This window comes from Perognathus longimembris, chromosome 16 (assembly GCF_023159225.1).
Source record: "Perognathus longimembris pacificus isolate PPM17 chromosome 16, ASM2315922v1, whole genome shotgun sequence".
Lineage (NCBI taxonomy): Eukaryota > Metazoa > Chordata > Mammalia > Rodentia > Heteromyidae > Perognathus > Perognathus longimembris.
Window position 1 is genome coordinate 2753049 of NC_063176.1, and position 16912 is coordinate 2769960.

Here is a 16912-nt window from a genome sequence, read left to right on the forward strand (position 1 = left end):
AGAAAGAGAACCTGGAAGGTCGGTCCGGGGCCTCACTGATAGGTTAGTATGTATCTATCAGGGGCCTCACTGGTATGTCAGTTTGTGTCTAGTGCATGCATGTCAGAAAACTATACAACACCTGGCAAAGAACCACCTGAAAGGATTAGAGGTGACAGCATCTTTCGCCTCCTTGGGTCTGGGAATAATTCTTGTTCCCATTGGCCAGATAGCAGCAATGTCTCACAATTCACACAGCGTTGGAGAGTAGATGGAAGGTTTTGGTCTCTGAATAATTTAGTACTCTCTGAATAATGCTCTGATCCTTCCTAATAAATTTCAAATGCAAGGCCTGAAAGGAGTAAACTCTTTTCGCGGTATCTAGCTACATCCAAGAAAAGCACAAGAATATTTATAAGAATATAAGTCTAGCAGCCCAAAAGATTAAAAAATCCACCTTGTTAAAAGATAAAGGTTCCTACATATTCAAAGAAGCAGGCAAACGTAATCTTACCACAGTAATGAGCAGCCTGTCAAAACTTAAAGTTGTGTTAGAATTAGCAGACAAAAGTATTAAAAGAACTATGAAAGTTGAATTCTTTCTACCTAAGAATATGGAAGATATAAAAATGCCCTTTTTATAAATGTGGTATTAACATAAATGAATTTGACAGAGAGGTTTCATTTAGGTATGAATGATGTATATACAGTGTACTTTGGTGAAATTCAGCTTTCTATATCATTCTCTTCTAACTCCCTTCATTTTTCCTCCTTTCTTTTAATGCTTTTGATAGGTTTCAGTGTACTCTTCTCGTGTGTGTAATATATTATATTATATTATATTATATTATATTATATTATATTATATAAGAAATGGGGTTGTAGTCTATGGGATGATTTTTAACATGGACTTATGATTGGATTCTCACCATAGAAACAATGTACCAAAGCACTTCTAGCAAAAGTTGTCACCTGCCTTGTCAAAGAAAGACATATAGGAAGATACAGTGTGTTGGGCCCTATGATGCTTGACTTGGAGCTGCCATTTTGAACACATTCAAGAAGTCTGATGATAAGGTTTATTCACCAAGAGTGTCTGTATATGGAAAGACAGATGCGACTAGGTCCTTCATGGTCTATAGGTGGATCCTACTTGTAAATCTGCTTACTGCATTCAAACTAGTGTCTTCTTATTGCTTAGAATGCTTTAAGTAAAGTTTATTTTTATTTGAAGGTAAAAACATTCTGACATGTATAAGATTCTTATTGAAGGTTACGTATTTTGGATATTGAGCTGACTTTTTAATTCTAATTTTAAATTTTTTTGCTAATGTCCACAGACTCAAAGTCTGAAACATTGCTTACTTAGAAGGTTGAATTTTACATTTTTAAAATGCTATATGTTATCCCTTAAAGTAGCTAGTCAATACAAAAATGTGCATTTTAGAATTTTGAGGGAAAATAAATCATAGCAATTTGTATCATTATAGGGTAGTGTCTTCAAAAGGGTGAGACTTGTGACTTGACATTATATATTGGCCTGAATATAGTTCTTTGAATTGCCATTATGGAATTTCCTAGTTGTAAAGACTATATCTGCTTTTCATGAGAACATTCCATAACTTTGTAGAGAATTCTCATATATTTGAGATACGATTGCTTTATCCTATTAGAAGTGATCATTTTAAATATAAAAATAAAGCATCAATGGGAAAAATCACTATTTGATGACACAGCAGGCTGCACAGTTATTTGAGTTGACTAGTCCCTGCTTCTGATGTTGGTAAATGACATTTCATTGGATTTTACTTCTATTTTTAACTCTGTTCATAGGATCTCCACCTACTCTTGGAAAATCCAACTCCCAGTATTCCAGTGACTTCATTTTCATAACAATATTCCATTCATAAAGAATGCCAAATTTTTATACATGGTGGCCTTATTGTGCATTTGTTATAACAAAATATTACAATTTTTTCTCACTTTCTTAAGTACATGCATTATAAGGAAAGATGTTGCAATTAATTTTGATAAGCCCACCTTATTTTATCATTCATGTATTGAAGTAACTTGAATTCCCATTGGGAAGAGGAATGCAAAAGGAATTTAGTCAACAAGATTAAATATCATCAGTGTTTTCCTATGTTAGGATTAGAGTTACTGTCACATAAAAGAAAGTTTCACCAGAATGGAGGCCTAAACCAGACGTGTCGCCCCTCCCACGTGAAGGAAATTTAGAGCGAATCCAGCACTGTTATGGAAGCCCCACAACCATGGAGGAATGTCAGACTCCTCTCTATCTGACTGTGGTCAGCAAACACCTTCTTTCCTAGGTCATCACCGTCTAGAGCAACTAATGTCATAGATATTCCCCTAGGCAAGAGGACTGAATAGATATATCCCCGGATGGATTCTTTTCTTTGATGAGCTTTGGGGATGTCTTCCATAGCCATCATTGAAGTCCCTCCATACACATCAGCAAACCACAAGCAGTGCTTCCACTTACTTTGCTTCTCCTCAGTCACAGGGGGAGTGGATTGACTCTTGCTATCTCAAATAAAATTGGCTGTTCTGTTCTTCAGAAAGTGGCCATAGATATTGAGCAGAATATCTATAACTGTGATTGCTTTCCTAAGATATTCATGCCAGATTCGGAATTTGATTATAGCTTGTACATTTCCATTTTTGCTTTTGTCTCCTACCATTTTTCAGACCACAGGAATTTCTTCTGGAATATGGCAGAATTTTTTACCAATTCTATTCTTTCGTTCTTATAAAACATGATTAGGCATAAGAACAAGCCAGATCCCATTTGAACACATTATTAGCATAAGTGAACTTCAATTAAACGTCAGCAATTTAAGTTGTGCATTACTATATACTTAGTAATATTCTGCTTTAACACTGATGATTTGTATTTAAAGCTAAAAATAGCTGTACTCCACTTATTTGTTCCCTCAAAATTCATCCAATAAAACAGGAATAATATCTGTCTGCCAATTCAACTATAGCAATTGAGAATCCAGTGATGAGCAAAGAGATGCAACCAAAATGTTTCCAAAATATTCGTGCTTTTCAGTAATCCCTGGGGTAAGCTTTGGAAACGTTCCCCAGTGATTGAAAAGGGGAGATCACTCTTAAGAACCAAAAGGATTGCTTATAAGATTTCTGAAAAGTCTTAAACGCATTCTAAGCCTAGGTGTGTATTCAATTGAGTGTGAGGAAAAGGGAAGGGAAAGGGCAGGAGGGCGCTCAGAGTGAGTCGCAGCAGTCCTGCGATTCCTCAGCTTCCTTCCGGAAAAGTTGTGAATCCAGGGCCGCAGGCTAAGCCAACAAACTATTTGAGCCATTCCACTAAGGGAGGATATACGGTTCACCACACCCAGTATATACAGTGCCACTCTGGTTTTGCTTCTTGAGTTTGCCGGTGGCTCTCTATGAGATTTTTCTCAGTCCTAAGTAGGAAACAAATGTGCAAGAGACTGGACATAATTAGGAGAATAGTCACCTTTAATTGTTTCTATCCCAGTGTCTTAAGGGAACAGAGATCATGGTCATACTGGTCAATTCGATTGAGGGCTTTGGGTCAGAGTATATCGTATTTAGAGGAATTAGAAAGGAGCCACCTCTTGCTAATAGCATGTTTGAAAACCCTGATCCAGTCTGCCTAACATAGCATTGTGACAGTGACTGAAACCTATAGAGTTGCTTGCCACTACGTCTTCCCAAGGGACACCATTCCAAACGTAAATCCAAGTATACCTGATTCCCAGAATTAGCACTTAGAGAGGTTTGGAGGGTTTTGTTTTTTTTTTTTAAGAGTCTGCATATATTCGGATAGTCACTGGATGTATGTTGAATGAGGAGAAATATTGTCCATAAGATTACCTCTTCCAATATTGTATTTTTTAAACAAGCAAGCCAATGGTTAGGTTTAACCCTAATTTTAACTGAAAGTACACATTCTAGATTTTTCTTTTTGTATCTTTTTGTTATCAACTGTAGAGATTTTCCTAAACCAATTTCTAGAATTTTCTCTCACCACTATCATAAAATAACTACAATTATATCATTTATGATAGACAAAATAAAATATAGGAGCTATTAAACTTGAGGTTTTCTTAGTAGGAAAATTGCCATCACAAAGAGTAGCAGCAATAACATTGTATGTCGAAGCCCTATGTATAGTAGTTTAACAATCCTTAACTATGCATAGTAGTTTAACAATCCTTAACTCATATAATCTCAGAAACTCTGAGCAGAAAACTACCTCTTTAAGAGGGGATGCAAAAGCCAGACCACAAGAATGTTAGAAAAAGCTCTTTCTGTAATAAGTGTGCAGTTTTCTTCATGTGTCAGACTTAATAGTATCCCATTGCTAGTGGATTTCTATCGGACGTTGTCTCTTTACGGGCCAGCCAGAATGGTGCATTTTCGGTAGTAAAGGCTCATGTATGAATTTCCTATTTGTACCTTTGCTATCACATCCTCACTGTGTGAAAAAGACTTAAGGGGTTGAAGAGTCGTGTTCTTGGCAGGTGTTATCTCTCTTGCCCTCAGTGAGAGTTTGTGGCTCTTGAGAAACGTCTTTGGAGGAAAGCTTTCTGCTTGATGTGGATAGTGGTGAGAGATTGTGTGCGTGCATGTGAGCGTGCGTGCGTGCGTGCGTGATGGAGCCAATGTGGGTCTTTAGTGAGGAGAAAATTCCCAACTCATGAGCTAGCAGGTGGGCCTGAGTCAGTGTGAGATTGAGTACAGTGTTCAAACTGAATAGTCGTGAGCCCCGTGCCTTGTGTATGGACATGAAGGGCAGGGCATTGGTGTTTCTGTAGATGTTTTAGAGGTTGAAAGGGTGGGAGTGGAATCTGTATTTCTACTCCTCTAATCCCATGTGGATAAAGCTTGGTCGTCCATCTGCCTGGCCAAGAAATACCCCCACCCACCCCTCCATTTTACTAAAACCACAAAGGTGGGGAGGCAAATACCTATTCATTAATGTCAGATGATGAATTAAACAGGTTACAAGCCCCAGGACATCATTAAATAAACCTCTCTATAAAGCGTGAGTCAGAGCTAGTTCTCTGTCAGAGTTGTTTTACACATCCAGGCAGTTGATAAAGTAAATTTCTTTCTGACTTGTGTGTACCGAAGTAGAGATGAATGTATTTTGAGGTCTTTTTTTCCTACTAGGAGTTTTCATAATTTTTTTTGTGGAAATGAGGTCTTTGTAATATTTTCTTCTTTTATTCTTTTAATCGACGTATATTTTAGCCAGGCACCAGTGGCTCCCGCCTCTGGCGCTAGCTACTCAGGAAGCTGAGCTCTGAAGATCCTGGTTCAAAGCCAGCCCTGAGACTCTTAGGAAGTGCAGCTGCAGCTCGAGTGGTAGAGCACTAGCCCTGAAGGAAAAAGCTCACGGGCAGCGCCCAGGCCCTGAGTTCAAGTTCCAGGACCGGCACCCAAAAAAATTTTTTTTGGATTAATTTTTTACTATCTTTCATTGTATCGAGGGATTTCAGTGTGTGTGTGTGTGTGTGTGTGTGTGTGTGTGTGTGTGTGTGTGTGTGTGTGTGGCATCCTCCATCATTCTCCCTTCACCTGCCCCAGCCCCACACATCCCATTTGCAAGGCCCAGTTTCTCACGTGTACGTTGAGTGTTATGGCTGTATTTGTTTACCATTCCTCCCTCATTCATTCATCCCCTCCCCTTTTCTTCCCTCAAATTATTTTTTTTTTTGCACCAGTACTGGAGCATTTACTCAAGACCTGGCCTATGTCCCTAACCTTCCTCTTTCTTAAGGCCAGCACCCTATCCCTTGAGCCACAACTCCGCTTCCGGCTGTTCTTAGTTTAGTGGTGACAAGAGTCTCCGGAAATTTCCTGCCTGGGCTGGCTTCCAACCATGATTCTCAGATTTCAGCCTCCTGAGTAGCAAGGCTTACAGGCTTGGGCCACTGGCTCATGGCCTCACATTATGTTTTTTAGTGCACTATAACTTTTTCTTCATTAGTAATATACTTGTGCGAAGGTAGGTAATGCAGGTCATGAAAACCTTAGAATGTCTGTCTCTCTCACATTTGTGTGTGTGTGTGTGTGTGCGTGCGTGTGTTAATGTGTACATATAGCTTTTTGTATCTGTCTATGAAGTATCCATCTGGAAAATAATTGAAATAACTCAGTTCTTCAAAAGTATACAAATTATTCATAACCTTTTCCCTTGGATACAAAGCATTTTCTGACTTTCTACTTCGATAGCTCACAGGTTTGGGTATCTCTATATAGCAGCTGGAAGTGACTCTCAGATAATGGCCAATCCTAATATCAAAAACTCTAGGATTACCTAGCTCTCTTCTGTGTTCCTGTCCACTTTTCCCCTAGCAGCCTTCACTATGCATTTATCCTCAGAAGTAGTGAGGTGATACAGGGTAGTTAATAATCATAGCATGATCTGTGCTTCTATTGCATGCATGCTGTAATTTAATTTTTAATTACGATGGTAAGGAGGTTGGGCGACTTAAATGTAGATGCACACACGAATTCTTTGAGCACTGTAAACACGCTGACGTGCAGCTTGTATTCAGGGTCTCCGTTCACCCGATGTGGTTGGCTTGTGTTCTGTACTGCCGTTCCTCTGCTAAGGGAACGATGCACCTCCCTTCTCCTTGTGGGGTGTGGGTGTTCGTGTGGCCCGTAGCTCTTCAGACGACGGTATTGTGGTACCCTCTGTGAGGATGCTTTCTGCTGAATGCCTGTGACACACGTCTGCCTGTCATTCACAGAGTAAACTGGAAAGCATCGGACGGTTCTGTCTGGGGGAACGTTAAGACTCCTGAGCAAGCGCGATTTCTAGGAAGGTCCCACCAAGCCCGTTTGGGGAGATTGAAAATGCCTGGGTTCCTTTTGTGTCTCGATAGAGTCTGCTCTGGAAGGCCTCGAGGATCTAGGTCGAGCGTCCAGCCACCTGGGCCAGCAGCTGAATGAGACCCTGCGGCACCGCAGGCACTCGGGAGAAAACAAGTACAACATCGAGGTGCTTCTGGGAGTGGATGACTCGGTGGTCCGTTTCCACGGCAAAGAGCACGTGCAGAACTACCTCCTCACCCTGATGAACATTGTGAGTAGCGGCTCCTCGGTCGGCCGGGCTTTCTGCTCGTTTAAATCCCTTCTTGCTCTGGGGCGGTGCCCACCCGCCCAAACCGTCGACGGCAGTGCCTTCGATTCGAATGTCGATCCACCTATTTAAAATGTGAGCATACAAAACCAAGCAGGGAAGCAGTTTCTGTTCTCTGTTGTTATCAAGGGGAAGTCATATGTTTTAAAAAGTTTTCATTTCGCTTTGGGAGCAGTCAGAAAACTTAAAAGACAGTGAAGGGTGAAACATCTTTCCTTCCCCCCGCCCCCCAGTATTGCTGTGTATCTCACGATGATGAAGAATGTCTGGTGTCCATAGTGCTTTTCAACAAGTGTGATGCATTCAGCATTGAAAGATAGAAGCGCATAAAGCACAGCTTGTGGCACAGTGTTGCATAGTAGTTGCCAGCAATTTCTTTATTCACTTTTTGATACCTAGCTAAGATGTCTCTAATAATACACGAAGTTACTTTAAACACGCAAGAAAAAGGGTTTCAATAGTGTTCTTCATGTCCTCTTATGAACATTAATCAGATTCAGAAGAAATTTTGTCAGCATCCCCAAGCTGATATTCTTGAGAATTAGCAGACAGCTACCGTTGAAAAAATAATACTGTGCAATAATAATAAATAGTATACAGACCACGTAATTGTAAAAGAACATTCAAGTTAGTATTGTATGCTCATATGTTTTACTCATGCCATGCGAAAATACATGTTACACTGAACTTGGAAATTGATTACCTAATCCTATCTTCTCTGTCCTTTAGCTTTGCATTTGATTCTTAATTTAATTTCTCTGGGCAACTATGGTTGTTTACCTTGTTTAAGATTAGATTTTTCAGTAATTATACTGGAGGAAAAAAGTTCTTATCAGTGATCATAATTTTTGCTTTTTAATACTTGAGCCTATGTGTTAAACACATTTTTTATCATTGGGATGCCAGTTTACAAAAATGTGTATATATATGTGTGTGTATACACACACACACACACACACACACATATATATATATATATATATCATGTTGCTGTGATAAAGGAATGAGTACAGACATTCACACACATTTTTTACTTTTGGCAGTACTGGGGTTTGAACTCTTACACCTGCTAGGAGGTACTCTTCTTCTTGAGCAAACCTCTAGCCCCTTTTAAAAAAAAGTATTTTGGAAGTAGGATCCCACATTTGCGGGTAGACAAGCACGGAGCGTGATCCTATTTGGGATTTCTATGTGGTTGGGATGATAGGTGCGTATTGCTATGCTCAGCTTGTATTGGTTGGTATGGGGTCTCATGAACTTTGTACCCAGGCTACCCTTGAACTGTAGTCCTTCCATTTCAACTTCCCAGTTAATTAGAGTCTATAGGCAAGAGCCACCACGGTTGGCTCTCAAACACAGTTTTGTTTGTGCATTCGCATTCATCCTATTATGAAGAAAAAAAAATACGATGTTGAACAAGTTACTACATTGGCTGTAGATATGTGTAAAGGAATCATTGCGAATTCTGCTTTTCAACCCATGACTATTAGTTTTTTGTGTGGCTTGATAGTTGTGCAATGTTGGGTGTGCTACTTTGGTTTCCACTGTCTCTTTCAACCTCCATATCTGTATTATGAAAAAAGCCATGGGACATTTAAAGGACTAAATGAGTAAGTACAGGTCTTGGGTTTTGTATGGTGCTGTACCTACGTGCTAGTTTAGTTTTCCATGTCAAATTTTACTTTCTAAATTGCCTGAAGACTTCAAACTTCCTGGCGAGATGCTGTTGTCCTTGCATCATTGAACATATCGATGGACAACTTTCTTTATCCCTAGAGGGAGTGTCAGTCAGTGTAGATTAGGCTTCAACTGGTAACCAGAACTGCAGAAAGCTCTAGAGTGATCTTTGTCCTCACACAACATAGAGTCACAGACAAAAAGATAAATACCTGGGAAAATCAGAAAAAAAAAGGTTAAACCGTGAAAGTGTGCTATTACAAAAACTGATTGTAAGCACTATAAATGATACAATATCTTTTAAAACAGGCATCCTATGCTTCCCATGGTAAGAGCATTTAATTAGGATGCATTAGGCCCATCCTTACTTGTTGTTCCTGGCTGACTTTGGAACCTTCAAACATCGTACTCCTTCCTGGGACTTCATTGCCATGCTCTTAAAATCGAAAAATTAAGAAATATTCATTAAGTATGTTGTTTACCCAGAAGCTAGGGATTTATACTAAGTCTTTGGGAATTTGTTTTTACGTCCTTTCTTTATTTTTGTATTTTGAGAAAAGCAACATTCTGGAAGCATGTACCACTTAGCCAGGCACAAAGTTGGTGCCATAGCATGTTATCAGCCTTCGTAACCTGTTTCCCAACTGTTCTGCAGGACTGGCTTCCTGAGAGAGGGAGGAATGGGAATGGGAAATGAGGCAATGTATTGGAAGGCTGGCGTCAAATTCTAGTAGGCCTTAAAAGCCAAGCTAAAAAGCAGATCCTGGGCTGTACACAGAGTGAGATCAGAATTCTGCTATCTGCGTAGAGTATGTGTGAGTGTGAAGAAAGACTGAACCAACGTGGAGGCTTGGGAACAGAGAGGGGAAGAACAAAATGTGGAAACATTGTGTTGAACAAATATAATTCTTGTTCTCATTTGGCCAGGACTTTATGCATTGTAGTTAGTAATTTCAAATTAATTGACTTTATTCAGTAACATAAAGCAAGAATCATGAGGTTATGTATAGCTGTTCTTGAACCTTATTGAAACAAGCTTGGAGTCATGAAAGTGATTTTAAAAAATGAGTAAAGTAGATCTTTGAAGGCAAGACTGTAATTTTCAGCACAAATGTATCTATTATTCCCTGTACAAGTATTTGTTAATCTCCTAAACTATGTTGGTGTGGGTGGTAGGTATATTCCACTTTAAGGGGAACTAGGTGATTTGAGTTTAAAAGTAGACAAAAGCGTTTGAGAGAGATGTGGATGATCTTACAATCTTCCTTACTGGAGAGCCGTGGAAGTAGGCTTGCGGCCCAAACACAAGACATTTGCAGCAAGTATGAACAGATTGTTGTGGCCGGGGCGTCTGGGTGACTAGGATAGATACTAGCCCGCTGGGTATGGAGATAGAGAGAATGGGTCACAGGGCTCGATAACGCATTCTAATACCTGGAGAAGAGGCAGAGATCAAAGATAGGGAACATCTCCATTTCAGCAGATCTGTTAGGAGCCTGACCAGATGCCTCTGGAACACCAGAGGGAGAGAGGGGTCAGGTAGAGGAGCATGGGCCCCTTACCTCTCGGTAGGTTTGAAGTATCAGTAAAGGAAATATCGCGGAGAAGGCAAGAGGGTTGAAGAACGAACCTTGAGAAAGACTAATGTGCACGTGCCGGGCAGAAGAAGAGGAGCTAATCTTGCTCAAGACACAAAACAGAGCAATGAACGCCACAACACACTCTAGGCTGACGGGGTTTGTTTTTGTTTTTTGGTTGTTGTTGTTTTTTTTTTATGAAGGCAAGTGGGAAATTTTAGAAAAGTAACTCCCGGGGGGGGGGGGGGCAGGGAAAGAGCGATTGAATAGGAGACATACTCAGTTGATAGTGTGGAGTGAATGGAAGGTGTTCCTTGTGTCTTCAGCAGCAGCAGTAATAAGGGCGTCCCTGCGGGGTTTAGAACTTCCTCAGACATGCTGGCTGTTCTGTGTACGGCTCTTTCCCCAAAGTGTCCCAAGACCACGTCATTCCCGTCCTTGGCTTCCCAGGTTCCTGGAGCACACACAATCCTCTCCTGTTATCTCAGTCCTCATTTTCTTGCTAGCACCTGTTGCCATCTAAGAACTTGCCCTTTTCAATTCAATTTCCCCAGGCTTTTAGCCTGTTTCCCCCCCCCGCCCCGCCCCCCAGTGGGATCCACATTCGACAAGAGCAGAGAGACTCATGTCATGTGTAGGTCCATATTCCTGTGGCATTTAAGCGCACAGCAAATGTTCAAGGAATATTGGCTAAGAGTAGTTATACGTAGTTATTGGTGGTATGGGGTTGGAATTGAGGGAAGAAGAATTGACAGACTGGGAGACAGCCATCTACTTGGAGTAAAGGGTATTCTACAGTGCAGTAGTGGATTTTTTTGAGAATGGTATTTTTTGTTTTCATGGAACATTTTGGAATTCTTTGATTCACAGCCAGAATCGCCTAGGCCATCTTCTCATTACTTTAGCTAACCAAAAGTCTCTGAAAAAAATTCATATATATGTTCAGTTTCCTTACTTAAATGTGAAAACTTTCGTAACATAGTTCTTTGTTTGCCCTCGTAAAGGCTGGGCACCATTTTAGGCACTGTCTTGTGATGTCAGACCTAGAATGATTCCATTTCAGGAGGCACCCGAGGCACAAACGGGAACCAATACACTCCAGGGTCGCCGAGTTCAAACCATCCCCACTGGGTGCGGAGTCCTTGTTCTCCACCACTGTGCTAGCTACACTGCCTCTCAGGATCAATCTACCCATTGAAAGGAAAACGACCGTTGCTTTGTGGAAGCCAGACAAAGCCGTTCATCAACGAGGCAGACAAAGCAGGTCAGATTGTCCTGCCAGGGAAATGTCACGGGAGAAATTGTCCTGTCTGGGAGCAAACCTGGAAGGAATTTTCCTTTGAAGGAAAGGAGTCCTTGACTTGACTTGTACCTTTTTTTCCTCCCTTCACATCAGGCAATCTCCTCAATTTAAGGTCTTCTGAAAATTGAGTTAATATTCTGTTTACCTCGTCTTTCCAGTCCTTTCCTAAGGAGGCTCAGGGCTTGTCTCTGAACGCCTCATAGAAATCTACCCAGTGCCCAGTGAGTTGATTCTCGTGGTGAGAGATGTCCACTTTTGCGTAGACTTGCTTGGATTTGCGTTATGGACTGTTGAATATGTGGCTTCTTAGGATGTTTGTCTTAATGTTTTTCTCAAAATTCAAAACACTACTTACACATTTTACCCTATCCTGTTTTTCCCCATCCTGGGTTCGTTTTAACATCTTCCCCCCCGATATTTAGGATATCATTTTATTAGTAATTAAGAAACTGTTACTCACATTCAGAATATAGCTCCCCATTTCTTTGAAATTTACACGAAGGAAGATTATGAAGGAAAAATGTTAAGTTCTCTTTTTTGCATCATCTTCTCAATCGCAGATGTAACAGATCACTACTAATCAGTACCATTCTAAAATAAAGTCGTGTGTGTGTGTGTGCGCGCACACGCGCGTGTGTAGCTCGTGCTGTGCTCTGCTTGGCCTGAGCAAGTGTAGGAAAGGGTTAAAACTGCTGGCTAGAATGAAGTGGTCTAGATATGAGTATCTTGCTCTCTCTGCCATCAGTGGTGTTGGACGAGTTACCTAGCATTACTTAGCTTCCCTTGGTCTCAGTGTCTTTAAATACAAAGTGGAGGTAATAGCTATAAAGTGGTTTCAAGGAAAGTTGTGTATTGAAAACAGTACCTAAGGCTGGGATGCAGCTCAGTGGCCAAGTGCTTGCCTAGCAAGTGCAATGTCCTGGGTTTGATCCCTAGTTCCAAAAAAGAAAACACACACACACACACACGTACAACTTAAAAATCCCAAACATAAAACAGTATCCAGGAAAGCTTTGTGTAATATTAGGTATAATATGTGGTTGGTTTTGACATTGCTTTCAACCGCCAGGCGCTGGTGTCTCACACCTGTGATCCTAGCTACTCGGGAGGCTGAGACCTGAGGATTGAAGTGCGAAGCCAGCCAGGGCAGGAAAGGAAAGTCCGTGAGACTCTCGCCTCGAATTAAGAACCAGAAAAGCTGGAAGTGGCTCAGTGATAGGGCCTTGGGCACAAAATCCCGAGGACAAACCCCAGGAATGGCTTCAACCAGCAAACAAATAAATGAAGACTTCTTTCATTGTCACTAGCAATGAAAAAAAAAAATAGTACTCTCTACAAGTATTATTTTAGTTCCTCCCATAGGTTGGAGGTGTTAATTCAGTGTGTTACACCTTGTGTTCTTTCCACACATCCTGTCTTGCACGGCAAAACCAGCCAGCTCCTGGAAGTTCTTTAGACTTCTTACATAATATTGTAATCATAGGTTATTTTTTTTTTAATCTAAGCAAATTCTTTTCAATATTTTTCTTTGCTTTTAAAAAGTCAAGTGACTAGACATTTAAAATGTAGCACGTTCCTCGGGATATGTTTATGTTTTTATTTAATCTTAAGGAAGCTCTTTTATTCATATGTCAACATGGGAAAGGGCAGACTTGCGGGTGCAGGTCGGAGCTGGGTGCCTTTGGTGCTTCCTTCTGTGTCTCTAAAATGTACGTGCCGCCACCTGCTGGCAAGAGCAGAGTTCTCAAAAACTGCAAGTAAGCAGGCACACTTCTCTCGGTAATATGAAGTACGTCTTTTCTTCAGCTGAGATGTGCAGAATTCAAGTGGCACCTTAGATTCTCCTTGGGGACAAGGGGCATGAGAGAGAGTTCTTTCTCTTGAGAGAAAGAGGTTTATAAAACAATGTCTACAGCGCTATGCTCCGCTGTTTGCACAGATAAGGATGGACTTGGAAGTATTTTGAATTTGCTAGGTATGGTTGTGTGGTCTTTGGCTTGGATTGAACATATCCCTCCATGAAGCAGACAGAGAAGCTATAATCATAATTTAAGAAGACCAAAGCGCGGAGAGATTAAATAACCACCTTCTCGAGGACACAGCCGGAACTAGAATCTGAAACTTGGAATATCTAATCCGGGGATGCTGCATTATTCCTCCACCTGTCCTCGTGTTGCGTGTGCTTACAAGTGTTGAAACACTGCCTCAACTCACATCTGGAACCCCAGCTGCTACTTAGGAGGCTAAGATCGGAAGATCGCGTTCAGACAAGGCCAGGAGATGTTTCCCTTAAGCCACTGCAACGCCAGAAGTAGAGCCCCCCCTCAAGTGGTAGAGTGCAACTCTCAAGTGCAAAAACAAAGAGGTAGCACCCGGGCCCCGTGGTCAAGCCCCAGTACTGGCACACACCAAAACACCAATATCGCGTCATAGCTATTGAGCCTGGAAAGATGAGTGTTGAGTATAATTTGAACGTGGATAATGTATACGAAACAACTTCTTTAATTCTTGAAAAGTAAATGAATAAGGAAGATCCACACTTTACACAGCACAGATACCTACTAACTGTTGGTTTGCCTCATGGAATGAATACTTCCTTTTATATAAAAATAGAGCTTCTTTACATTTGATGTTTACCCACACAATCCTAAGTACACCGTGAGTTACAAAACTGTGTACTGACTAAGAATACTTACTTTGGTTTTCACTGGAAAACAAGTGATCTAATTAGACTTTCATTAGAGTTACCTTTATTAAATAATACTGTTCTCTTGGTGAAAGTTAAAGCAATGTAAGCCAGGTTCTGGCGACTTACACCTGTACTCCTAAGTTACTCGGGAGGCTGAGGTCTGAGAATTTTGCTTCAAAGCTAGCCAGGGCAAAGGAGTCTCTGAGACTCAACTCTCACACCAAAGAAGCCAGAAAGAGTGCTGTGGCTCCCGTGGTAGAGCACTGTCTTTGAGTGATAACGCTAAGGAACAGTGCCCAGGGAGCGAGTTCAAGCCCCAGGACCAGCGTGTTGAACTAGGGCTGGAACTCGAGGCCTTTTACTAGCTGGGCCTGTGCTCCACCAGTTGAATCATGTCCATCCCTTTCCTCTGTTTTAGTAATTTTTCAGGCATGGTCTTGTGTATTGCCCATAGCGGTCCTCCTGTTAAGGTTTTCTCTGTAGCTGGGATGGCAGGTGCATACCGCCAGGCCTACCTTTTATTGGTTAAGATGGATTCTTGCAATTTCTTCCTAGGCTGACCTTGAACCACATCCTTCTGACCTTTGCCTCCTAAGTATCTAGGATTACAGGTTTGAGCCGCTGTACCTTGCTTTATGTATTTTCTTTAGTTTTCTATTGTTATTCTTCTTCAGTTTTGCTTATATGCTGCCATCATTTTTTAACCTTTTAGGAAAAAAAAACCTTGGTTCTAGTGATTTCACATTTCACCTACATTATATTAAGGATGTGTTCTATGTGGTGTGTAAAGTCATGTTTCTAATTGGAAACAGCTGTCTTACAAGAAATTTGTTGGAATGTGTATGAGTCTGGCTTAATGTGTTAGTGATAGGTCTGGCTTCAGACTTTTTACTTTTATTGAACTATATAATGTTAGGAATTTTTTTTACTGGATAATTAATCCAGAAGAGGAGGGCAAGAATAGTCAGGCTCTAGCTAGGCATTATGAGGTGTGGCTTAAGAGAATCTGCCCATGGCCAAAGAGCCAAAAAGGAACCACAACTTTTTGACTAGAACTCATTTTTTTATGTTGAACTGAAGATTTCCCCTCTGATACTATGAATGCTGTTTTCTTTTCTTTTAAATGTTATAGGTGTACAGCATAAACGCAGTTTCTTTTTCACATAACAGCTAGTAAGTTTTCTTTCAGCACTTGTATTTCCCACTTTCTATCATTTAATGCCTTTCCAAGACCCTTCCGTCCTTCTCAATTGTAAAAATGCTGAACAATTTGTTTGCATGATTTAAATACTTAGTTCTAAACCCAACCCTATGAGATAGTATTTTGTAATCATGTCCACTTTACTGAGACTTAGAGAGATGAAGTGCTCATAAGCGATAAACCTTGAACAAGATTCTCTGAGACTATTAATACTATTAATGTCTGATGTCTAGGCTTTTAATCTCTATCCTCGCAGCCGTTCTTTATGCGAAACAAGGTCTGTTTAGTGAAGCCCCCAAAATCCACTTACCATGTTTATACCACTGTGATGTTTACAAAATTAGCAACTCACATATCAAAAGTATGTCCTGAAGTTACCGGTCAATTTGTTTCAGAGTTCAGCTTAAAGTAGACGGAAACACAGAACAGTTATTTGAGGCTGTTATGCATGGTGAGCTGCCTGTCCTGTCCCTGAAATAGTCTGCCTCTCCTAAGAATCCTTGGTGTTGCCTTTCTTTTAGCAATCATCTGCTTCATTTCCAGGTGAATGAAATTTACCACGACGAGTCGCTTGGAGTGCATATCAATGTGGCCCTGGTACGGATGATAATGCTGGGCTATGCAAAGGTAAGGCAAAATGTCTTCAACTACAGGGGCGATGAAGCTGAGGGTTATTAGCAAGTAGAAGAGCGAATTGCTGGAGCTACAGCCACTCTGTGTCACGTAGTTGCTCCTCTTGAGGAGGAGAAATTGCTTCGTGTGCTACTACCATTTGCTTAATAAAATGGAGATGTAAGTAGCCAATTGTCCCAATTTTAGGAGTGGTTGAACGAAGGGAAATGAATGGCTGGCATTAAGAGGAACCGATTTCCTTAGTTTGTCACTGTCATCAAGGGTGTGACTCATATGTTCATTCCAAATATTCAGATACTTTCGAAGTGATAGAAATAGATCAAGGGAGAAAAAGACTAAGATTGCTAACTTCTTTTGCTAGCTTGGATAGTTGGATCAAAATGTATGTGGTAGACATGTCAAGTAATATAACTGGATTTGACTGCTTTTAAATGATAGTGGACATGTCCCTGTCCTTGGAAATAAATTTTTTTTTTAAAAAAGGAGGAAACAGAAGCACTAACCTGGCCATTTTCTTGATGTTTAAAATTACATATCCTTCTCCCACAATAAATCCTCCTCATGATGAACTATTAATGAATTTGTGTACTAAGTATACAGCAAAATGTGCATGCATTTGCCTTTGATTATGCCGATGATCTTTAGTTTCTCCCATCAACCTGACCTACTCCGTGCGGCCATC

General features: G+C 40.7%; 1 protein-coding gene across 1 annotated transcript in view; it reads left to right on the forward strand.

The window, feature by feature from the left end:
* Adamts3 (ADAM metallopeptidase with thrombospondin type 1 motif 3) overlaps nt 1-16912 on the forward strand; it is a 175515-nt gene that overhangs the window by 129316 nt on the left and 29287 nt on the right. Inside the window, 2 exon segments of the mRNA XM_048364859.1 lie at nt 6894-7093; nt 16141-16224. Of these exon segments, the coding sequence (XP_048220816.1) occupies nt 6894-7093; nt 16141-16224 (284 nt within the window).